This window comes from Rhineura floridana, chromosome 3, assembly GCF_030035675.1.
Source record: "Rhineura floridana isolate rRhiFlo1 chromosome 3, rRhiFlo1.hap2, whole genome shotgun sequence".
Lineage (NCBI taxonomy): Eukaryota > Metazoa > Chordata > Lepidosauria > Squamata > Rhineuridae > Rhineura > Rhineura floridana.
In genome coordinates, this window is record NC_084482.1 from 164,263,553 (window position 1) to 164,289,647 (window position 26,095).

Consider the following 26,095-nt stretch of genomic DNA (forward strand, 5'->3'; position numbering starts at 1 on the left):
TACAGATAGGAATGAACTTGTAACAACACTTGATAGATTTAGTGCTATAATTACAACATTCTGTTCCTTACACAGCTTTGTTGTTGACTCTGACCCCCATTTTATGTGACCACAGATATCACTAAAACAAATTTAAATAGGGTTGAAGATGCACACTTCTAAATTGACTTTGTAAATATTTTGTTCATCCATCAGACTGATTAACTTACTGTACATACTACAAAATTATCTGCAGTAAAAATGGATCTATACTAATTTTCTGAGTATAAGTTGCAAACAATCCTACACTTCTATAAGCTTACAAAATTATGGTGCAGTCCAAAGTTCAGAATACTGAAAAAGACATTATTAAACATGGGGTTAACCTAAGTAGTTTTCTTACAATTGTGTAGGAAATTTTGTATTTAATGGTGATCCAAGTCCTCCCAAATTCTTCAGCAGAATAAATATAAGAGTCTATCAAGTTTAAATCACAGAATAGTAGAGTTGGAAGTGGCTTATAAGGCCATCAAGTCCAACCCCCTGCTCAATGCACAAATCCAAGATGGACAAGCAACAAATGTGGGATGGATAGCCCAAGCACTTTCATGGTTTGAGTTTTTACAAATAAGATGATACATCAGGAATTTAAATCAAGGCATTCACTTGAGATCCCTAGTTTCATTTGAAAAAAATATTGTCTTAAGCAGTGCAAAACATCCCCAAGATATACAAGAATTTACTTCGTTTGTATTGCAAAACAAAACAAATTAATTACATTATTAGCAAAGGACAGAATGTTGATAGATCAACCTATTTTGACTTATTGGATTATATATGTAAAGAAGCGATATTTTTATCTACAAAGTTAATCAAGATGCTATACAAGTGGAGTCTTGTTTGCACAATGGCATTTCTTCTTCATTCCTTCTCCCCATGTGCCCTCAAAAACTGCTCCAGAGGATTCTCCTCCAACACTCTGGAGCGGATTCTGAGAGTGTGGGGGGAGGGGTAGAGGAAAGGGGAAAGTTCCATTGTGCAAGTAGAAGTCTGCTGTGCTTGCTGAACAGCAGTGTTGGACACAACCCTTTAAGATCATGACAAATATTGTCCCAAAGGAGTTATATACAAAGTATATATCATTTTTGGAACTATCAGAAGGAAGGCAGTTATCTCCAAGTGTGGTCGCCTTGCTCTGCTTCAAAGAATGTTTACAGTGACAGAAGTAGGACCGAGACAGCTAACAGGCATAGATCCCATTGTATTTGTTAAATCATACTAAAAGACATACAAATAATCAAAACTAATCTACTATTAAATGCTGCAAGCGTATGTACGTAAAGCATTGGAAACTCTCGACAGCAGAGCAGAAAAACAAGTTATACAATTATACAGCAATGCCAAAGTTAACTAGTTACATAAGAGTATCAAAGAAGAGGATGATCCCCAATCATATAAAATGCCTAAAAAACTGTATTTTGACTATCTGCCAAAAAGCAGCAACAAGTGAAGCATTTACATTGGCAGAACATTGCAGAGTATGGACACCTCCATGAAAAGGCGAAGTTTCATGCCCTTACACTCTCACTTTCGTAAGAGATTAGGCAGCATGCCCTTTTAAGGAGTGGAGAGGTACATATGGGAGCTGCTCTTTAAAAAATATCCAAACTCCAAACCATGTAGGATTTTAAATGGTCATCATGCGCACTTTGAATTGGGTCCAGAAGCTACGTTGCGAAGGCTTCTGCCTTGAAAAGCAGGATACAATTACTGGGAAAAGATAGGCAATCAGAGCAATATGCTCCCTGCAGGCATCCCACTCAGGAGGCAAACCTCAGCATCCTGCTCTAGCTTAAGCTTCTGAATTAAAACAGTTATGAAAGCACAGAGGACAGGAACCAAACCCTTGTCCAAAGTGAACTGGTCAGAGACGGTGAATGGCATTTCAGACTGATGCCACCACCTAAGAATTAAACAGAAAAGGCAATGTTTAAGAGAACTCCCAGGCTATGTATGATATCCTTTAGGGAGAGTGCAACCCCATACAGGGCAGGTAAAACACACAACTATCAAACCGTAGCACATTAAACTCTCTTGAAGCCTGAACTTGCTAGCCCTCATTTAGCCCATAGCCACGCACAAGCATTCTTTCAAGAACTGAGCCCACTGCTTCTGGATCTGATCAAAACAGAAGCTTGCCATCATCAGCATATTAAATGACACCATATGCTAAACTGCTTAGCCATCTTTCCTAATAGTGGTATATAGATGCTGCAAGCATACAGTACAAACTTTTCAGTACCTCACAATTAAACACCCAAAACTTAAGCAGCCACCAGTGCTCCCTTATGGCACAGCCTATCAGGTAAAGCAGAACCACTGCCAGTTAGTGCCCTCAATTCCTATCTACTTTAGACAATCCAGAAGAATTTGACGGTAAACTATATCTGTCAGCTCAAGGGGGGGCTGGAAATTCCTGGGTCTTTGGCAAGGAAGGAAAGTCCTTAGCCAGCAGTCGGGTTGTAAATCTGCCAGGCCTATCCGAAGCGTACTGGCCGAGTCAGAAGTCCAGAAGTGAGGTCAGTGGAGGTCCGGGATCAATTGCCAAGGAGGTCAGTCAAAGAGATGCTGCAGGGAAACTAGGTCTACACAAAGCCACGCCTGACATTGCAGTCAGCAACAAGCTGCAGCCAAGGTGTGCCTTATAAAGAGCAGGATGGACAGCAGGTGTGAGCCCTCAGCGTTTGGGCCTTAAGGAGACAGGCCTGCCTCTTTTCTGCCTGACCTTCTGCTGTCTACGTTCTGCAGGTGAGGGGGGAGTATCCTGTTCACTGTCTGTGTCTGGCTGCAGGGCCTCTGCTGTCCCTGGGGTGCTCTGCAGCTGAGGGGCAGAAGGAGCTGGATTCTCAGGAGGCTCCTCCGTGTCTCCTGCTGCTCCTGGGTCTGCTGCTGTTACTCCTGAGTCGTCCTCATCTGAGGAGTCCTCTGACGGGGCCATGACAATATCAAGCATCGGTGAGATATCCCAAACGACGAACAATTATTGTACTTCTGTCCAGTTTAGATGAAAGTTATTGACCAAGGCAACCACAGTAGGATACTGCCTGGGGGTACATGATTTCGCCACTTTGCTGAAACAATGTAAGTTTGGGTCTGGTCAATGCTGGGGGGGGGCGAAGTGCCTGGGAATTCCCTTGTATATCACCTTAAATTCGATGATGCAAGAAAGGTGTGAGTAAAATTCACTAACAAAATATGTCAACACAGGAATTGTTGTCCTACTTACTCTAGAACCAGTAAATAAAATATTAGCTTCAATATGTTATGCAGAATCAAAGTTAGGGTTACTCTGAAAAACAAGCCATTCCATCCTGCTTGCTAGACAAGAACTCTTGCACAGCCATTTAGTAAGTAAAAATAATAAGAAAATACAATGCTCAAATCTCCCCACAGCATCACCAGATCTGCATACCAGACAGACACCTTGCAAGAACGTTAACATTTGGCACAAATTCAGCAGACACTGACAGACCTACAATTCTAAGATAGTGAGAAATTTCACTCTAAATATCATATGAGAAACATTTACTCTTTTCTCATATTCATGAACCTACCTCACCAGAGTTTAATATGATTGGCAGGTCTAAAAAGCTTCAAACAACTGCATAGTCTTGTTCGCATAAAAAAGACTTCCAAGTGTCTTCATTATACCACATACCATGTAATTAGTAGCCCTATGCAGCTGTTCACTAAAACAATAATAAAACATAATAAAATACACTCCATGTAATGAACAAGGCACTTTTCAGATTACAGTTTGCTGCGCTAACATAGAAATCAGGTTGTATAAAATTTTTGCTTAACCCTCAAGTTAGTGCAGTGTGTGTGTAGTTATGGTAATCATCCAGAGCGATAATCCCTAGACAGGTTCTAAAACTAAAGTATAAAACAGCAACTGAAGCCAGAGTTTCAGAAAGTTAGTCTTGCTGATTTTCAGGCTACTCTAGCACATGATCTAAACCAGTTCAGAAGAAAAAATAAAAAATATCCTTTAAGCGCACTAAAAACATATATCCATAGCTTTCTACTGCATTTGGAACATCTTAATTTCCCACACTGACAATTGTTAATACCAGGAATTGGAGCAATGCTGTTGCAATTATGCAATAACAAGTATGTAAACTCTCACACCAGATACTTATTCCAAAATGCAGGAGTATTAGCAAAAGCGTTGGTCGTTCTGACCTTAGCAGAAGTTTCTGGACAGTCCTGCAGGCTAAAGGACAGCATAGGACTATAAGATTTATATCCCATCTTTCAATGAAGTAATTCTCAGAGCAGCTTATAACAGGTTGCAACAACACCACACACCCTAATGCCACACAATCCAGCAGTCACAGACGCTTCGCAGACGCATGGGGCCAAAGCGTGCTTCCCTTCATCACTGCTGTGCCAAGGCTATTAGCAGCGATAGCCAAGGGTTATCTCTGGCCGGGGGGGGGGGGGGAGCAAGTTCTAGTACAAAAAAATTGTTAAAGTATGAATAGCAACCTCAGAGTAAAATAAAAATCTACTGATCCGTAACACTCATCTCCACAATAATTATTTCTTACATAAAGATTTCTGCAACGCTGTCCAGAGTGGCACTTGTGGTAGAATAGGTCATTTTACCCAACTGGATTCTCCAGCACAATGCAGGAGCACCCAGCGATCCACATACAATGGTGTCAGCATAGCTTGGCAATCTAGCACTCCCTTACTCAAAATGAGATGTAAAGGAAAAACAGGCTAGCTCCTTAAGGTATTACTTCTTACTGGGTCTGCAATTTCATGGACTTTATATTTGTACGCAAACACTATTTGCCCATTTTTGCAGTAACAGACTTCAGAGCTATAGTCTGTCTGTCATCAATTCAGACAAACTTTGTGGCTAGTAGCTTGTTGTGCAAATACTTTGCCGTCTTCTCATAGCAGCTCAATGCAGAATACATGGTTTTTCCCAGGGTTGTGGAGTCGGAGTCGTGAAGTCCGAAGCAATTTTGGGTGGAGTCGGAGTTGGTAGAAATATACAGTAGGGCCCCGCTCATACAGCGGGTTATGTTCTGGACCCCCGCTGTAAAGCGAAAACCACTGTAAAGCGGATCCCATTGACTTACATTGGCCAAAATGGCACCCGGCGGCAAAAAAAACGCCGTAAAAGCAGAACGCACACTGTAAAGCAGGGCCTTTCCACAATTCACAACCGCTGTATTAGCGGAACGCTGTAAAGCGGGGCCCTACTGTACTGACTCCGACTTCAAAATAAAATTAATAAGGCAAGGTAAGTTAGACAGCAAGATAGTAGCTGCCCCAAAGTTTTCCAGCAAGCTTCATGACAGAATGGGCATTTGAAGCTAGGCTTCCCCAGGCCTAGTACAACACCTATTATTTGCTCATTTTACTGTATTTGAGTTGTAATTTCATGTCTGCAGCATATCTGCACAAATGGCCATTTATGCACTGCTTGCCTCCCCAGCCATCACAGGTAGGCCTCACTGCTTCACTTAACCTCGAGACCTGTCACAATGATCCGCTTGGAGACCCATACACGTTATTGTCCTATTTCATTTCCACATTTTTTCTGATGCGAGAGTGATTTGAAAGCATGTGCCTGGGCCTTTGGAAGTTCCATTATTTCAGTTACAAAAAGGCAAGCAATAAGTCAATACTCCTAAGATTCCTGCAGTCACAGTAATAAAATTAAACACATTAATATTGTCCTTCCTGTTGCTGGTAGCCTGTCAGGCTGGCCATGCACTCTTGACTGGAGATTTTAAACAAGCACAAAAAAGCATGGCTGCTGATAAGCATGTGCTGCTTACAGAACCACAAGTGATGCTGAGGAGCCATGTCAGCTGACTGACTGAGGCATAAACATATTAGTGTTTGCTTTCAACACTACTGAAAAACTACACCACATAAATAACTTGCATTTTATAGAAGCCTAAAGACACCAATCCTCATCAGAAATGGATTCCAATTACACAAGGCTGTCCTACAAAAAGTTGCAAGACCTTTAACTATGATCTTTTTTATTTAATTAATTAATTTATTATTAGATTTATATCCCGCCCTTCCTCCCAGCTGGAGCCCAGGGCAGCAAACAAAAGTGCTAAGAACACTTTAAGACATCATAAAAAACAGACCTTAAAATATATTAAAACAAAACAACGTTAAAAACATTTTTTTAAAAAAAAAAGCTTTAAAATTCTTTTCACTTTTAGAAGCCTGAACTTTTGCTTACTTTTTTTGGTTTTACTTCTTCATACCCCTGAAAAGCAAAATGACAGAAGCAGTTTCAACACTGAAATTAACATGGAAAACTGTAAGGCTGGGTGCACAATTTATTCAGCACAGAGGGGCTTGTTGGAAGAACACCAGGGAACAGCAAACAGATGCTTATTGGTCAAGACTCTCTCTCAGAGACACAGGTTCACATGGGTGAATTTAACACAAGGACTGGCACTACCCACTCTAACAGTTCACTAATTACAGTGGCACTTCCTGGAGCTGCAGTGGTTTGCTAATATCTTACATGCTATGCTTCCTCATGCAGTCATAGAATCGCAGAGTTGGAAGGGGCCTGTAAGGCCATGGAGTCCAATCCCCTGCTCAATACAGGAATCCAAATTAAAGCATACTGACAGGTGTCTGTCCAGCTGCCTCTTGAATGCCTCCAGTGTTGGAGAGCCCACCACCTACCTAGGTAATTAGTTCCAATGTTGGAATGCTCTAACAGTTAGAAAGTTTTTCCTTGTGTTCAATTGAAATCTGGCTTCCAGTAACTTGAGCCCATTATTCCGTGTCCTGCACTCTGGGAAGATCCTCTGTGTAGCAACCTTTCAGGTACTTGAAGAGTACTATCATATCTCCCCTCAGTCTTGTCTTCTCCAGGCTAAACATGCCCAGTTCTTTTTAGTCTCTCCTCATAGGACTTTGTTTCAAGTCCCCTAATCATCCTCTGAACCAGTTTGTTTGTCTGCATCCTTCTTAAAGTGCAGTGTCCAGAACTGGATGCAATACTCAAGATGAGGCCTAACCAGTGCCAAATACAGGGAAAGCACTATTTCACATGATTTGGAAACTATACTTCTGTTAATGCAGCTAAAATAGAATTTACCTTTTTTGCAGCCATATCACATTGTTCGCTCATATTCAGCTTGTGATCAACAACAATCCCAAGATCCTTCTCGCATGTAGTATTGCTGAGCCAAGTATCCCCCATCTTATAACTGGGCATTTGGTTTCTTTTTCCTAGAGGTAGAACTCTGCACTTATCCCTGTTAAATTTCATTCTGTTTTCAGCCCACAGCTCCTGCCTATCAAGATCGCTTTGAATTTTCTTTCTGTCTTCCAAGGTATTAGCTATCCCTTCCAACATTGTATCATCTGCAAATTTGATAAGCATTCTCTGCACCTCCTCATCCAAGTCATTAATAAAAATGTTGAAGAGCACTGGGCCCAGGACTGAACCCTGCCGTACCTCACTCATTGCCTCCCTCCACTTTGAGAAGGAACCATTGATAAGCACTAAATACAATTCTGTAGCCAACTATGGATCCACCTGATAGTTGTTCATCCAGCCCACATTTAGCTAGTGTGCTAATCAGAATATCACTTTGTCAAAGGCTTTGCTGAAGTGAAGACATTATGTCCACTGTATTCCCACAGTCTACAAGGGAGGTTACCCAATCAAAAAATGAGATAAGACTAGTCTGGCAGGATTTGATCTTGATAAATCCATGTTGGCTTCTAGTAATCACTGCATTGTTTTCAAGGTGCTTACAGACTGACCACTTTATAATCTGCTCCAGAATTTTCCCAAGAATTGATATCAGAAGATAGGGATAACATTAGCCCTCCTCCAGTCATCTGGCATTTCACCCATCCTCCACGATTTCACAAAGATTACAGACAGTGGTTCCGAGAGTTCTTCAGCCAGTTCCCTTCAATACTCAAGGATACAGTTCATGGGACCCTGCAGATTTAACTCATTCAAGGTGATCAGGTATTCCTTGACCATTTGTCTATCTATCTCAGGCTGCAATCCTGCCCGTTCTACTTCACATTTGCCAGGAGGGTCATAGAACCTCTTTTGGGAGAAAACTGAACCAAAGTAGGAATTGAGCACTCCTGCCTTTTCTTTGTCATCTGTTATCATCCTCATTGAGTAGCTGTACCACCATTTCTTTCAGATATTTAGGGTTTTCAAGAGCTTCCACAAGTGAGGTTCCACAACATCAGCAAATCTCTAAGACTGAACAGCCACTCTGGCTATTTCAGCAACACATTTTAATATAAATATTATCTCATTGTTTCCAATAGTTCACATGCCCATACTACACACACTCCAGCCCTGAAGTGAACACAGAAGTATATCTGCAGTTCTGGAAAGACAACCATGTGGAACAATAACAGTAATCGTGTAGGCAGGAATGAAGTACCTTTGTCACCAGTCAAGGGAAGCAGCACTACGAAAGGAGACAACAAATTCATTTAAGTCTTTATCAGCTGCAGACTGGATAGGTGGAAAAACTGAGCTGTACATAGGTCTCTCTTTTATCCTGGATTGACAAGATGGGAGTGGGCATCTCTTCTATATTAATGGAAGACTACTGAACATCATCCTTCCCCTGCACCTGACACAACTGTAGTCATCCTACCACAAACAGCTGCCATCTCCATACATTGACACCACTTTAAAAGTGACTTTTCGTTTAGCATTATCCTTCAGGACTTGCAGGTGCTTGGAAAAGACCTTCAGAATTCTGACATTGCAGATGCTTGGAAAAGACCTTCAGAATTCAGAATTCTGACATTATTTGAGGTGAGACATACCTGGAAACAGATCATATGCTTCCCTCTATATGCCTAAAGGAGTTCAAGGTGAATAAAACTGAGACCTGATTTTAATCATGGAAAGTTTCAAGGGGTGCTATATTGGCCTTGCAGAAAATTAGGATCCAAACTGTTGCACCCCAGGTGCAAGAGGAGCTAGCTCAGGGAGAGGAGTCAGATGAGGACGAGGTCCCTGGGAGTGTTGAAGGAAGGGGGAGCGCTGTCAGCCCGCAGACTTCCCCGGCCAGCCACCCCATCGAGGCAGTTCTCACACCGCCTGCAAGTTCCTTGCCTGAGCCATTGGGAAGCGACCCCTTGCGCATGCCACCCCCACCCCCACAGCTTCCCGCTCCCTGAAGTCGAGCCATCAACTAGCAAAACCCTGCTGTCAGATGGTCCGTCGGAGGCTCGCCCTGCGCAAGACAGCGCGAGAAGAGGGACCTTGAGAGGGTGGAACTTCGGAGGAGCCGTCATCTACAGACAAAGACCTTCCCTATGCCCACCCAGGCTCTAGTGCCGAGTCAACTCTCCCCACATGCTGCAGACACTGCTTAGGTAGCTTAGCTAGGGAAAGCAGTGAGCTAGAGTACAGTAGGGTGTGATGTTCCTGTAAGTTAGCATCTGTAAATATGGTAAGTGCGGGTCTATTAGGTGATGTATGGTAATTGACTGAGAGAGAAAGGGGGAGTACATGGGTGAGAAGCTGAAGTGTGCTGGATGATGATTGGCTGAGTGGCTGGCTGGCTGAAGGTATAAATGGAGGTTTGTGAGTGATGAGAGGAAGGTCCTCGGTTGGAAGATGGGAGAGAGAGTCGGTTAGAGAGAGGTTGTTGAGTTGGTTGGCAGAGTTCTGAGGGAAGTTTGGTTTGGATTTGGCTGATATTTAAAGAGGACATATATGAACAGAAACATAAAGAGTAACCATATATGAAACCATACGCTTTTGAAACATTCCTAAAGTAATCTTGTTATTTCCTGTTATTAGTAAATAAATACTTATTTGGTTTACCAAAGGCCTGATCCTTGGCTGGGGAATATACAGACCAGAAGGGAGGGCAAGGTAATTACCAAGGCTGAACAGAAGCAGTATCTAATGGTGGCAGCGGTGAAGGGAGGAATTGTAACAAGTCAAGTATCCAGAGCAACCCAGAGTTGTATGCTTTTTATATAAAGATACAAGGGGGTTGGGAACAGCATAAGCACGCAGTCACAAAAGTAACCAGCTAGAGAGAGACTCAGGCAAAGTCTCTGGGAGTATTGGTTACAGGACGTGACTGGTGGTGTTGCCTAGCAGTGGGATCTAGTGAGATCTGTGCTAGAGGGGAGTGAGAAACCATATAAAGGACGGTCCGGACTGGTGGTGTCCCTGGTGATGCCTAGTGAAAGGCAGTAGCGACAAGCAGGTGGGAACCTGACAGGGAGAACCAGGGAAGGGCGTCACATAGGGCCCCGCTTATACAGCGGGTTGGGAACAGGCCCCTGCTGTAAAGCGGAAATCGCCATAAAGCGGAACCCATTGACTATAATGGGTTGTGTCATGCGAAAATAACGCGAAAATGCCGCAAAATGCCACAAAAGTGCAAAATCAGCTTTAAAACGGGGAATTTCCCCTAATTGAAAGCCGCTGCATCAGCGGAACGCCGGAAAATGGAATGCCGTAAAGCGGGTCCCTACTGTAGACAGGTTTATGAAGCGCACTGCTTTGGATGTAATCATCACACTAAGAAAACTAGAAATGAACCAAGCCTCAACTCCGTCTCTTGCCTTGGGCTCTGGGCAGGACACAAACAGAATATACCATATTTATTTATTTATTACATTTATATGTTGCCCCATAGCTGAAGCTCTCTGGGCGGTTTACAGCAATATACAAACCAACTGCTTTTTTATCTGATGGACTGACACGTTGCCCTGCAATAACATTCTCAGAGCGACTTAACAGTATTTAATTCAGTTTGCCTCTATAAGGCAAGATGTGATGGCAGTTATTATGAAAGGAAGCTATAATAAGCCCCTCCCCAGATCTATTGTGGCTCCCATCTATTGCTCAGCCAACGCTTCAGTTTTCTCCCACCTGAATGGAACATGGTAAGAACAATCTCACTATCAAGAGTATTTGTGGTGTAGTGCTTCTCTCTTGATTGCAACATCAACAGTACTTCTCTAAAAGCAGTTAATGAACCAAGATGATCTTTTTTCAAATGAAAAAGAAAAAAACTTATCAAAGGCAGACATTACAAGCGGTTGGACACTGAATCTCCTTCAGGATCCTCAGCCTTTGGCCTAACAATGATTATGGTCACATTTAAAGCATGCTTATAGCAGTTGAACAGTCATGGCTTCTCCAAAGGAATCCTGTAGTTTACTCTTCACATAGCTACAATTCCCAGCACACTATATTTCCCAGGATTCTTTGGGGGAAGTCATGACTGTTAAAGTGATATAAGAGTGCTTTAAATGTATCGTGTGGATGTGACTTCTGTCATGTGAACATAGTTGCCCAAATCCACTTGTAATCATGTAATGAAGTATCCTTGCTGAAAAGTTACAAAACACTAAAAATTCAAACACCACTGCTGGATGTGCTGCAGTGAGCCTCAGACTGGCTCTTCCCTTCCCTCTCCCAGCAGAGCCATGAGGGCGTGTCTATGTTTCTGCTTCTTTAATAGATTAACCACAGTCTAGTATTACAACTGAACCCTACCATTATTAATCTTAACTACAATTAGTGAAAACAATCTAGCTCCATAAACTATGCTTTGATGCTGGCTTGGTTCCACTAACCATAGGTAATATTATCATAGTTTGTCCAGGTTTGGTTATCACAGCAAGTTGTGGTTAGTCTGAAAGTAGAAGTAAAAGCTTTCATATTGCTCCTCATGGTTGTGCCGGAGAAGGGATGTGAAGGGGAAATACATAGGCCTAGGGTTTCTATGGCTCATCCCTATAACACAAAACCATGGTTTAGTGCTGTTTGATAACATAGCCAAAATATTCTCAGATGTGCCAGTTAATCTGCATACTTCTCACCATGAAGAGGTATTGACCCAAGCACTAAAAATTGTTTGGATAGCAGCAGATACAAAATTTGAGTATCACAAGCTCCACCTGGTTGTGTGTGGCAAGCCAGAGTCTCTTCATTCAGAGACACCAAAAGAGAGGGCCATTTTCCCCCTTTGAAGCAAATATGCCACTATAATTAACAAGAGTGTATATAAGCAGTCAGAATTATTTTATTGCCTAAACGCTTCTGTTGACATTTGTGTGTTAAATGCATAGACAGCGCAAACTCACATAAGTGCATAGTTTCATTGCCACTTCCAACACAGCATCCGGAGTTATTCTACTTCTGCAAAAGCCACGTCAGTAATTCCCTCATCACTTCTATTTCCATGCACAACAGTAGCATACTCTGTCCTGCATAAGCTATCCAGAGGATTTTAAAGCTGAGAAAGACCATTCAAAAGAATTACAACATGATTGCAAACAGGCCAACATTTTCACTACTAATTCAATTCAGCTCTCAGGTCGGGCATTTGTCCCCAATGCCACAAACTAACACATGGCTAAGACGTACCAGTAGGAATTCAACTATTGGCAGAAAAATCCAGTAAGGTCAGAAGAGCAGATACTGCTCAACATCCTTGGTCTTATTTAGTTTTAAATCCATATGCTTTAACGAATTGATATTGGTTTGAGTTTCTAAACATGCATCCAAAAATGTAAATCCAAGTTTTTGCTTAGCAATAAAAAATTACTTCAGCAGTCTTAGATATTCCGAGTTGAGATGGGGATAGCAACTCACAAAGAAGCCAGACTTCAGCTTCATTAGATCATCTTTCATGAGTCATGCTATTCCTACGTCTGTCCAGAAAACAAGTAATGATCCAGTTTGGCTGATGACTGCATAAGAGCCTACTTTAAGCAATGATAAGGCTTTCTTCTAGTATTGAAAGGTTTAGGAATCCAACTCTCGAAACACTTAATCTCTCAAAACGTTTAAACCATCTTGGCTACATCGAAACTGATTAGGCCAGCACTTGGTACGATAAATGAAAAATAAAGTAAAGATACATCTCCCACAAATGTTTACTATCCTGCTTTATAATGAAATCCTACACAGGCATATCCAGACATAAGCCCCTCTGAAATCAGTGGAACTCACTCCCATGCAAGCATGTTAAAGACTGCAGGCTTACAACCCTAATCCAAGATCTGATGGGATGAGCAAATTTGGAATAGGTAGATTTTGGGCCTGGGCTACCAGATGAGAATACACCAGTGTAACTTCCTCATCCGGGCTCAGCCAATGGAACTTAAGCATTTGCCTATTTTGCAGCCACATCACATTGTTCACTCATACTCAGCTTGTGATTTACAACAATCCCAAGAACCTTCTTGCATGTAGTATTACTGACACAAGTATCCCCCATCTTGTAACTGTGCATTTGGTTTCTTTTTCCTAGGTGTAGAACTTTGCACTTATTCCTGCTAAATTTCATTCTGTTGGTTTCAGCCCAGTGCTCCAGTCTATCAACATCCGTTTGAACTTCCTTTCTGTCTTCCAAGGTATCAGCTATCCCTCCCAATTTTGTATCTGCAAATTTGATAAGCATTCCCTATACCTCCTCATTGAAGTCATTAATAAAAACGTTGAAGAGCACTGGGCCCAGGGCCGAGCCTGCGGTACCCCACTCGTTACCTCCCCCCAGTTTGAGAAGGAACCATTGGTAAGCACATAAGGGTTCCACACTTCTTTGAAAGCAGGAAACATAGTCAGAACTTTTGCATGCTGTAGAAGTGCATCACTATGTAATCAAAGCCAATACAATCTATTAATTCATTAGTTTCTTAACTTAAGGCTGCAATCCTAAACACACTTAAGAGGGAGCAAGTTCCACTGAACACAATGGAGAGTTTTAGTATAAATACATAAAAGATTGCACTGTAAGGCTACCATCAAAATAAATGCTAGATATACTATCTGCTTCTTCCTTGTTATTTGCCTCCCTCCTTAAAGCACTTGCATATTTATTGCACAAGGGACAAGGGTATACCTTCTTACTATTGCTTTTGTAAGGAATTTATACTCTGTTAAACAGCGGTGGAAAGATGTCCAGTACTTTTATCAACCGAGTGCCTAGGCTTCCAATAGTGCAGCGATTCTTAACCTTTTTTGGGGTCACTGACCTCTTTGAGAATCTGATGAAAGCTATGGACCCCCAGAAATAAATAGAATTTATTTTACTGCACTGTATTTTTTTTAACGCCTGGTTCATGGACCCCCTGAAGACACCTTAGGAGTCAATGAACCACAAGTTAAGAGCCCCTGCAAAGAGGTTCCTACAATCTGTGGGGAGGGGCATGGCTCCCAATATTCAATGCATACCATTCTGATTTATGTTATCCCAGTTACGTTGTGATAAATGCTCCTTTGGTGGATGGAAAAGGTGCAACTTTGTGGTCTTGAGCATTTTATCAACTGTAGCTCATTTTACAGAAAGTGGAACAATAAAAATTTCCACAGAATCTGCCATATGTTTAATTTAATGCCAGTTACTTGTATTGTCAGTAAAAACAAAAAGATTCTGCTTAGAACTATATAATCCAATGATAGTATGCGGTAACATATTCAACCAAATATGCCAAGTAAAAGCTAGCTTCCAGCTTACCTGAAAGTTTGGTGAAAATATAGTTTATTTTGTAGATCTAGACACTACTTAAAATGGGTTAAAGATACAATAAGCCTTTCCTTCTCAAGCCATACAACTCCCATCATTCCTGAGCATGCTGGATGGAGCTGATAAGACCTGGAGGCCAACTATGTCTAGAGGGCCACTGGTTCCCCACCGCTAGCACAGAACAAGAGAATACCATGCACCACTATACCAACACAGCCATTTTGCTTTGCCATTTTTTCAACTGGTAGTTCATTTTTTAAAAATGCAGCAAATATGCCCTGTAGTCCTGAAAACAAGCAGTACAAGGCATTCAAACATTCAAAAGGAGATATTAATGAAAGGATGTATGACTCCCCTTGGTCATATTTTTCATTAACTAAATTGTTAATTTAGTTTAAAAAAAAATAAGTTTTGAGGCCAGCACACTTTGTGGTGGCATTCAGTCATAAGAATACACATCTTATAGCTCATGGTCCAGTAATTCCCTAAACTATCCTTTATTTGCAAACATTTCACAATCCTTTTGTGTTGTTTTTTGCTAATTGTCCTCTAATATAAAAGTATGGGTCAACGTCAGCTTTATGTGGTCTGCTCCCCCCCCCACGAATTCCTATGATTCATCAAGTACTATAAAAATTTACAAAGCAAGAATGCACACTCAGGATCTCTCAACAAAGCATGACTATGAGGTATACCAAGTGTTCCGAGCACGCACTTTTGTTTAATATGAATAGCGTCTTGCTAGGTCAGACCAAAGTGCACTAGTCCAGTATCATTTGCAACAATCTCAGCAGGTGGTCTACCACTGGACCAAGACTCTGTTCCTCGGCACTGCTACATGTACCTACCCTCAGTGAATAAGGAGAACATGAGCATGGCCATCTCTTGATTATGTCATTTATCCATCCAGGTAATGAGAGAAGATATGCCAGTGCAGGTGCTGATGCAGAAATATTTAGGATTTTTAGAAGTCATCACTATTAAAGAATATATGCCTACCACACAATGGCTTTCTTTGGACTTCGTGAACACAAGGGTTTAGTGCAATATATTTAAATCATTCTTGTCGCTTTGAGATATTCACATATGCAGTCTTATTCCTGGTAACTTCAGCTACTGCTGTACTGATCATCATACTAAATACCCCTTAAACACTTGTGTTCTAGGAAGGGCAGATTAGTCTACAAGTCTAACTCCTATGTACTTGGGAGTAAGTCCTACTGAAGGCCCTACTTCTCAATACACATGGTTAGGACAGTGCTGTTTGTTGTGCAGACTATTCGTGCTTATGCTTTGTTGTAAGCACTACTGATACAGAGGCCAAAAAACCCCAGTTTCGGATCTCTTTCAGAAGATCCCTTCAGAAGTTTCATTACTATGTTCCAGCTAAGGTCTAACAGCAAATAGGAAGAAAATATCTATAGGTAGTGTTCATTACACTCCAATGATCTGCCAAGCTAATACAGACCAGAAAGCATTTCCCAGGGCTGCAAGGCAGCTGTTTTATGCTTCGGAGCCATATTACAGACTAGATCTGCCCAAAAACCTGCAACCATTAAGCACTGCATAACTGATACAACAGCTCACTGCACCAGTAAGCCTACCAATGGAAGAAAGTTCTTAAGCGTTAGTAAGAGGAGGCCAGCTGAGAGCAGTGTTTTTTTAATCTAAGGGACAATGCTGCATGTCCCTGGTAAGGGCACACAACAATCAGGAAAATATAGCATCTTGTTTGTTATAGCGATGCAATCAAGTCATTTAGAAAGACACCATCAAAGCTTTTAATGAGGCAACTTCAGCATAGATAAGTAAGTTAATAGCTAAACTGAGAGGGGTACATTCTGCAGCTGTGTTCATTGTGAAAGCATTTCTCATTCCATCTCAAACAGCAACTCGACCCCACCCTCCTATTGTTGCTGCACTAAGAAAAAAAGAAGCTACTTTGACCTAGCAGGAGACTGAGCTGAATGCAACTCACCCTCACCTGGTCTCCCAAAGGGCACACATTCAAGATCAAGCCCCTCTATTCAGAACTAAGTGTTCCAGATGAATTGGTCCCAATTTCACCATACCCAAAACAAACTGCAACCACTGCTATATACACAGATATGTTCTGGGAAGGAAAAACAGTGTCTTACAACTAGAGTGCATGTGTGAAAATCCTGTTAAAAAGATGAATATGCATTTATAATATGTGCTAATTAAGACAGCTGGTGTAAGTAAGTTCTCTGAACACATTTTAACCCCCTTATATTCCTCAGCAGTAAGCAAAATACTTGAGGGTCTGCACTTTCACACATGCATAAGATAAACTTATGTTATACTTAGGGCTGTTGTAACTTGTTTATTTTAATGGCAACATGACACTGTTGGTGAGCCCTTTACCTGCCCAGATGGTGGATGTTCATCCTGTTCTAGATGGGGTTACACTCCCCTTGAAGGAACAGGTTCGTAGTTTGGGGGTCCTTTTTGACCCTTCCTTGTCGCTTGAGGCTCAAGTGGCCTCGGTGGCACGGAATGCGTTTTACCATCTTCGCCTAGTAGCCCAACTACGCCCCTATCTGGACATGGGACGATCTCGCCTCAGTTGTTCACGCTCTGGTAACTTCTAGATTGGACTACTGTAATGCGCTCTATGTAGGGCTGCCCTTGAAGACTGTTCGGAAACTCCAGCTAGTGCAAAATGCGGCAGCCAGGTTGTTGATGAGGACCTATCGGTCTGTGCATATAACACCTGTCCTGGCCCGCTTGCACTGGCTACCCATCTGTTTCCGAGCTAGATTCAAGGTGCTGGTTTTGACCTATAAAGCCTTATACGGTGTGGGACCGCAATACCTTGTGGAACGCCTCTCCCGCTATGAACCTACCCATTCACTTCGTTCAGTATCTAAGGCCCTCCTCCGGGTACCAACTCATCAGGAAGCCCGGAGGAATGCTGTTAGATCTAGGGCCTTTTCTGTGGTGGCCCCTGTGACGCGTCCTTCCCTGGCTCTCCCTGTCAGGTTCCTACCTGCTCGTGGTTACTGCCTGTCTCTAGGCACCACCAGGGACTCCACCAGTCCGGACTGTCCTTTCTTATGGTTTCTCTCCCCGCTCTAGCACAGATCTCAACAGATCCCCCTGCTAGGCAACCACCACTAACGTCCCAATGCTAGTATTCCCAGAGACTCTGAATACTGGTATTGTTATTCTCTTCACCGCTGCCACCATTTGTTACAGTTCCCCTTCAGCCTTGGTCATTACCTTACCCTCCCTTCTGGTCTGTGAAACCCCAGCCAAGGATCAGGCCTTTGGTAAACCAAATTAAGTATTTATTACAGATAACAAAGCTAACAAGATTAACAAGATTTCTTCTTAAGGCACATAAGGATATGGTTTTACTCAATACTAATCCGAACTCCACCTCCCTCCTGGCAAACAACTCTCTAAACCCCACCAAGCAACCCACTCAGTTCTCTTCTCCCCCCCAGATTCCACTCTCACTCTTCCTTTTATACATTCAGCCATTTTAAACACTCAGCCAATCATCTCGCATTCTACTGCCCATTCACTCCCCCTCTTTCACTCCACTTACCATGTATCTTCTAAACAACCAACACTTACCATATATACATTAATATAGGAACATCACAGCCCCCGAACTCTGGAGCAGCTTACCTGAGGAGATATGCCTGGCGCCTACGGTATTTTCTTTTAGGCACCAGGTTAAGACCTGGCTATACTCCCAGGCATTTTAATGTTTTTACGTTTATTTTTTTGTTAGTTAACTTGCTGTTATGTGCTATTGATTTTATTATATTATTGTATTTTAATCCAGTTTTGTACACCGCCCAGAGAGCTACTAGCTATGGGCGGTCTAGAAATGAAATGAAATGAAATGAATGAATGAATGAATGAAATGAATGAATGAATGAATAAATAAATAAATAAATAAATAACATGTGCAAGTTTGCCTGGGAGTAAATCTGAACAAACTCATTCGAAGTTACTTCTGCATTAAATATTGCTGTGCAATCTAAGCAATTGGAAGTGTCTGGGCCTGTAAGGAAGAATAGTGTCAAGGCAGAATACAGACAGGCTCCTCCTATGGGCCTCCTCCTCCCCTGATTAAGTAAACAGATTCTTAACCCCTTATTACAAAGCCCCTAGACTCATTTAGGGAAGATGGCAAGCAGGAATTCCAGCTCACATATATTACTTTAAATACATGATGTTTATCTCAATTTCAGAATGTCTCTAGGTGACTTAGACATACAATTTAAAAATCATCATCTAGTTTAACAATAAACCAGTACTTCCAAAAACACACAGGGAGAGAAGGAAACTGCAGTAAGCATGATTATCTCTCAAAAGACTGGGAAAACAACAACCTGGCATCATAATAATGTTAACATTGGCCCCAGGCAGGTCTTGCTGGGGAGAGCATTTCATACACACATCTGAAAAGACCCTATCCCTTGTCACCATCCTTCAAACCTCTTTCCGAAGAAGCACCTGGAGAAGGGCCTCAGATAATGAACACAGGGTCCAGGTATATTCAAGTATACCACTATCTGAGGGTTTAAGCTGCCCTGACCAGGATTTTTGACCCTTTAAGGCAGCCTAGACATACTTCAAATAAAATAAGTTACATCTATATTTAAAATTTCCTGGAAGAGCTCAGACATATGGGGCTCCTGGATAGCCTCAAGGTATGGGCTGGACCCTCTAATTCAGTGGTTCCCAACCTTTATGGGTATGGGACCCCCTTTATAAGCTCAAAAATTTTCATGAACCCCTCCCCCCAGGAAGGAAGGGGGAAAGCAGCCTTTCCTTGCAGCCTTGCTTCACAAAAAGCCCTCTCCTCTCATTCTGAGTAAGGGCGCCATCAGCAGCGGAAACGTGAGGAGACTGGAGTCAGTGATAGTATAATCTCTTCTTCTGGTATCTCCACCCTCAGCCTCCTTTGGCATCTGCCACATGTTTTATAGACAGATGCCTGCCCTAGGTGTGCCTGAAAGATGCTCTGGTGCTTCAGCAAAAGTCCTCCCCTCTCGTTTGCAGCAAGGGGGGGATGTCATCTGCAGCACCAGTGGGGAGCAGACAGTGTCCAGGGAGAGTGAAGCCTTTTTTAAAAAATAATAATAAATCATTTCTTTACTGTCTGCGGCCCCCTCTGGATTACCTCACGGCCCCCAGGATGGGAACCACTGCTCTAATTCATCTTATTTTAAACTGTTCTCCAAAGCAAAGCAAAATAAGGTAAAGCCAGAGAGGCCTTTTAAGTCCCCACAACCCAGGGTATCTTATGCATACTGGTGACAGAAAATGGTTCTCCTTGGGAAAGTCACACCCTTAAAGAGTCAGGATCACAGCAGCTTCAGGGAGGGGAGTTGCAGGTTCTTACAATGCCCATCCCAAGCAATACTTACTATGCAATGAGCTTCAGATCTGCTGAAGACAAGGCTGAGCAAGACAAGGTACCACCCTCCCCAGTCCAACCCTCCTCCCGAACTCCTTAAATCCACATGAGTGTAAGGGCAGAGAACTGGTAAAGAAAGAAACTGGCTCAACCCCACCTAATCGCAAGTCACTTCACCAAGGCCCTATTTACAGATAGCAAAATTAAGAAATAAAGCTTTTCCCGAACATATCATTTGCAGGCAAGGAGCTGCATGTCTGAATGCTATCCCTTCCAGAAAAAAAGAAAAAAGAAAAATCCCACTTCCTGCTCATAGTACCCTGAAAATGGGTAAACGTAACCGTCTCCCTAGCATGCTTTCCCCCCTCCCCATGTGCTAAGGCTTTTTTACCCCCAAGGGGCAGCACTCAGCACATGCAAGAAGCTTTTACCCGACCAAGGGCGACGGGGGGGGGGGCGGTGACTAGCCGTCTTAGGCTGCAATCGAATACATGTCTACTCAGAAGTAAGCTCCATTGGGTTCAATGGACTTACTCCCTGGTAAGAGCATATTGGATTTCAGTCTTAAGTCTTTAAAACAGTAACAGATCTGTGTTTGTCCGCCTACAACTTACGGGGAAACTACACGCATTGTCCAAAGCCACGACAAGGAGATGGAAGGGGAGGGAAGGAGAAGCAAGAGCACCCACCCATCTTCGACAGGCCACCTTAACTCACCCCCCCCTCGGCTATAAGAGGCGGCGGGGAAGGGAGGAATTTCCGATTCGATGCGGGGAGAAGGGAAGGGGGGACCCCCACGAGACATCACACATCTCACCGCGATGACGTTGACGAAGGTGGTCTTGCCCGAGTACTGCAGCCCGACCAGCGTCAGCTCCATCTCCTCCTTCCAAAACAGCGACCGGAACCAGTCCAGCAGCCGAGTCAACAAAGCCAGCATGGTGATGAAGACGGCGACGACAACAGCAGCAGCCTCAGCGCACCTTCCTTTCTGTTCCTGTGCCCGCCTCACCGGTGTCCCTCCGCTTCGCCTTCGCCACTCCTTCTCACGACGGCGTTTTAGGCCGACCTCCGGCGGCTGCAGCTACTACCTCTCGCTCCCCGCGTCGTGGTCATGTGACGGGCTCGGCTTGCCGTAGGGCAAGAGCGGACTCGTTCCGTCAGCCGCCCCTCGACGGCCTCCTCACAGCGACCTCCGCCGGCAAAGCGACGCTCAACACTCGGGGAGGACTGAGAAGAAGGGTTTCAAAAGAGGAGACGCGCCCTCCGCCGGACGGCAGGTAGTTGAGTCCTAGTTACCAATCTGAGTCTCCTGCCGCGGGCGCACACAATGCGCTGCCTGCCTTTGATCATGGAGACGTTTGAACCAGATAGTTTTATCGCAGGGCTCAGACATGGATTAAAGGAAAACGATAACAAAGAATGGTGTGCTTCAAACCTTGTGTTTAAAGTGTCTCGCGTATAAATTGCTGTAGTCAGATTTCACACATGTGAGATTGTGTCGGCAAAGTCAGAAAACGTGCTTGATAGCCTTATTGCCCTTTCGTTTTCAAAGATGTATCTTGGCGCTTTGGAGGAGGAGATACTTGATTGCTGCTGCTATTCGTCATTGTTCTTTAGTGATTTTAATTTATTTCTTACATCTATAGCCCACCTTTCCTCACAGCGTACATGTTGTGGCATACGTGGTTCTCTTCCTCCCCATTTTATCCTCACAGCAACCCTGTGAGGTAGGTTAGGTTGAGAGACTGTGAGTGGCCCAAGGTCACCCAGTGTGTTTCATGGCTGAGCAGCGATTTGAACCCTGGTGTCCAGGTCCTAGTCTAACCACTACACCACACTGGTATTGTATTGCTGATTGTGTTATTTTACGGATTTTATGTATGTTTGCCTGTTGTAAACCACCTTGTGACTTGTGGAAAGGGTAGTATATAAATAATCTAATTTAATTATATAAATGTTTGCATCCATTATGACCCCATGATGGTGAGTATTCCCATTCATATTCTTCTGCTATCACACATCACCATTCACCTCTGAATCTGTGTCTTGATATCTGCTGCTTTTTAGTTGCTTTTTAACACTGGGGGTGGGGGTCCTCCTTTTTATCCTTATGGTAAATTCATTCTTTGAATGTGGATCCTTGCGTAACCAAAACAGTACCATCCATGCACAAGCTTTCCTTTAGCTGCTGTTCGAAACTTTTAGCGTAGTGCCACCAGTACTTTGGTGGAGATGCTGGGGATTGAAACTGGGACCTTGTGCATGCAAAGCAGGTGATCTATTACTCATAAGCAGAGAAAAAGAACGTACAACAACCTGGATATTTTAATTTTTATTTAGTGTAATTGCAGGAGATATAAGGCACAAGATCCACCAACTGAGGACTCTAGGGCTGTAGGATTTGGGAGAAGGCCCACTATGGCACCAGAACTGGAGATACGCTGCCAGCTGGAAAGATATGCCAATAGAACCTCACAGATACACCAGCAGAGCACATGAGGGATGGGGGGAGGGCAATGAAGGGTCACTACCCATCAAGGTCAGCCCATCAGGCAAATATAGAGGGGGGTTGGTCATGTGACTTACCGGGGGAATGGTGAATCAAAAAGCTAGTTGGCCCACGCAGGCATCAGCCTCTTGGTCCATATAGCACACCATTGGCTGGGATGTTCCTGAGTGTGGCTGAGCACTTCCCATTTTGGCTAGTGTGAGGTTGTACCCTGGACTTCAACCTGGGATCCTCTGCATGTAAAATATAAGCAATTAAGAACATAGGAAGAGCCTGCTGGATCAGGCCAATGGCCCATCTAGTCCAGCATCCTGTTCTTGCAGTGGCGAACCAGATGCTTATGAGAAGCCCGCAAGTAGGACCTGAGCGCAAGAGCACTCTCTTCTCCTGCATTTTCCAGCAGCTGGTCTTCAGAAGCATACTGACTCCAACCATGGAGGCAGAGCCAAGCATAGCCATCATGGCGAGTAGCCATTGATAGCCTTATCCTCTGTGAATCTGTCTAATTCTTTTAAAACCATCCATGTTGGTGTCCATCACTGCCTGTTATGGAAGTGAATTCCATAGTTTAACTATGTCCCACCCAGCTAGTCCTTCTCCTGCAACCCCTGTGCTTCTGGCATTTATGACTGGGAGAGGGGGGTAAAAATAAAGAAATGCCCTTGCCAGGCATGCAAAATGTGACTGAGGGCATTTCCCTCTTATCCCTTGTGGGGTTCGAACTCTCATCACCTAGTTTCAAACCCATTCCCTATGCAGTGAACCACTGGAAGTCAATGCATGATCTAAGGTGCTGGTACAGGTAGACCAGGATTTGATCATCCAGCAGGGTTGTCCTTATATTCATCCTCCTGAGCAGTTGGGTACAGTATGGTCTCCACAGTTCTCTGTGGTTGTGTCCCCAGTGATCAGGAAACTTTGTCCAGCTCTGTTTCTCCCCCGCCCCCATCTTCTAAATGACTTCTACAAAAAGAAGAAGCATCAAATCAATAAATAGGCTGGAACACTATTTAATTGGTTGCCGATCACTCGTGACTGAGTAAGATTGTCTTCCAAGATAATTTGTTTGGAAGACACCTGTGCGTGAATTTGTTTTATGTGGGGAGATCGGCGCACGACGATCAACACACAATCTTGACAGAAAAAGGCTTTGATCCAATGGTATGGGATACCACAATTGGAAGGCTTTTATCTGCTGCAGCCTTCATCCACCTTCACAGCCGTTGTAACGTACACATTGTTATCCTCCACCTGTTCTGCTGTTTCTTATTTAATTAATGCCCAGTCAGGATGGGATATCTCTTACACTGTTACAGCACAATGCTATACATGTCTATTCAAAAGCTGCATTGACTTCAGCGGGACTTACTTCCAGATAAGCTTGATAGGATCATAGCCATAGTTGCTTGTAAGGGAATCTGTCAAGGTAGTTGATCTGAATATCAAGAGACTGAAGGATACAATGAAAAGGAGGTGAGTTGTGCTATCAGTGCGAAAACACAGACCAGATATATCTTTCTAGTACTATTAACACAGAGAACATTTTCCTGTGGCAAGGACATCTGAATCTAGAGTGGGTTTAATTCTCTCTGTGGTTTGAATCCAAACATCAGTTTTAATGATTCTCATAAGGGAAAATATAAGGGATTTACCATTGTGTACAGTGCAAATACAGTTCATCTTTACTTTTTGCAAATGACTCTGGGCAAACTATCCCAATTAGGGAAGCTGATTTATCTTGGGGGACAGGAAGTGATCTCAAATTTGGATCTCAGATCCTAAGTTGGATAGATCTGGATATTGACATTCAGAACATAGACCCACTTTAAAAAGGTGGGAATCTTTGAAACATATAAACTAGTTGGTGAGTGAGGAATACAAATGTAAGGGATGATGTCTTCAGACCAACTCAAGAACTGATCATATCTTAGCATTCAGCTCTGGAGCGAATTCTGTAGTTAAAGCTCATTTATGGTATCTGACAGCAGGCTTTCAAATTCATGAACCCCAACCTTTTTATCTATCCCCAAGAGTGAACCCCATGCTCATTAAAAAAAAAAAAGCAATTGCTCCAAAAATGAAAGCAACCAAGGAATGGCACCAGCAATTGTACAAGCTTTTAAATATTTTTTTAATAAAAAAGCTGTTTTTAATGTGTTTTGTTTTTATGATATTTTATTATGTTTTTAGTGTTTTGTCCCTAGTTTGCCACTCTGGGCTCCTTCTGGGAGGAATGGTAGGATAGTAATTTAATAAATAATAAGAATGATGATGCAATGATGTCTGTAGCATGAGATGTCATTAATGAAGGGAGCACAAAGACAAAAATCTGCAGGATGCTGCAAGGAGGAAATAAAATCTCTTGAGGTTAGAAAAAAAGAAGATATTAAACTACTGTTAGGAAAATGAGCAGAAGCAGACTTGTAATGCTAAAGCCAGATTTCCCCCTCTCCATTCCCAGGCTGCATTGTGCCTAAATCCACAGAGCATCAGGAAAGGAAGCAAGCATCTCCTCAGGTGTTTACACCTCTTCAGCTATTTCAATGGGCTTTAATAACCAGAGTTCATCAGCGCTCTGCAGCAATTCAGGACAACATCCTGTTCTGTCCAGATTCAAGGCTTATTATATCAATAATAAACTTTAATGAATATCTTTCAGCTTATCCACACTGCAGGTTAATGTAGATTTGAAGCTGCTTGTTGTGTCTATTATTTTTATTTTTTGCTTTGTCCACATGGCATCTTCCTCATCCAAGTACCAGCCCACACTTTCCTGCTGCTAAATTTGGATTTTCTTGATCCATGGATAATCTGATCAGGGTGGAAAATCCAGTATAAAATTGCATGCTACCTGACTGTGGCTGTACTGGAGTGCATTGTGTGGGCATTTTTTTACATTTGTGGTGCCGTTTCGCTGGGTGCCATCTATCACCACACACTCTACTTCCATTTTGTTTCCATCATCCGAAACAAAAGGATGCAGCCTGCCCTTTTCCACCAGTTGTTGCTGAAGACACTTTGCCATATTTTTATTTTTAAAACAACTATTTTGTGCAGAACTGCTCTTGCACAAAACAGCTGTATTAAAAATAAAAATAAGAATTGCCGTTGCAGGTGGAGCAGTTGGGAAAGGAAAGGGGGAGGAAAAGAAGCGACATACTTTCACGGGAGTGACACCCAATCCTTGCCTGGCTTGGAACAACACACTTGAAAAGAACAAAAGCTCTTTTGTGCAAATGTGGTGTATCAGAAAACTTGAATTTCAAAAAATAAAAATAAAAGGTGTCTCTGGACAGGTAAATAAATCTGTTCTTGAAAAACTGAAGGCTAGTCAGTAGGATGTAAAGGACAGGTCCACAGGTCTCCAGAGGTATCAAGAACCTTTTAAACCTTTGTTTTATTGTGTGTGTTTTTGCTGCTGCTTTTACTAGTGTTTTGTTTTGACTGCTGTTTTGGTTCTAATTCTTTCATTTTTTGAATAAATTATGTTGTCAGCTGCCTCAAAAACTGGGCTTGAGGCATGAAGATCTAAATATTTTAAACAAACAAATAAACCCTTTGTGCAGGAATAAAAACCATACAACTCACCACATACCTTGGTCTGGGGTGATGATTTTGCCTTAAATAGTCCCTCCTTTCGCACTT

At 42.7% G+C, this 26,095-nt stretch overlaps 1 protein-coding gene across 1 annotated transcript in view; it reads right to left on the reverse strand.

Annotated features, from left to right (window-relative positions):
- Window positions 1–21,153, reverse strand: part of ARL8B (ADP ribosylation factor like GTPase 8B) — a 38,797-nt gene extending 17,644 nt beyond the window's left edge. The window contains exon 1 of the mRNA XM_061618546.1: window positions 20,756–21,153. Coding sequence (XP_061474530.1) covers window positions 20,756–20,878 — 123 coding nt within the window. The 5' untranslated portion in view covers window positions 20,879–21,153. The remainder of the gene's footprint in view (window positions 1–20,755) is intronic.
- Window positions 21,154–26,095: the final 4,942 nt, after the last annotated feature.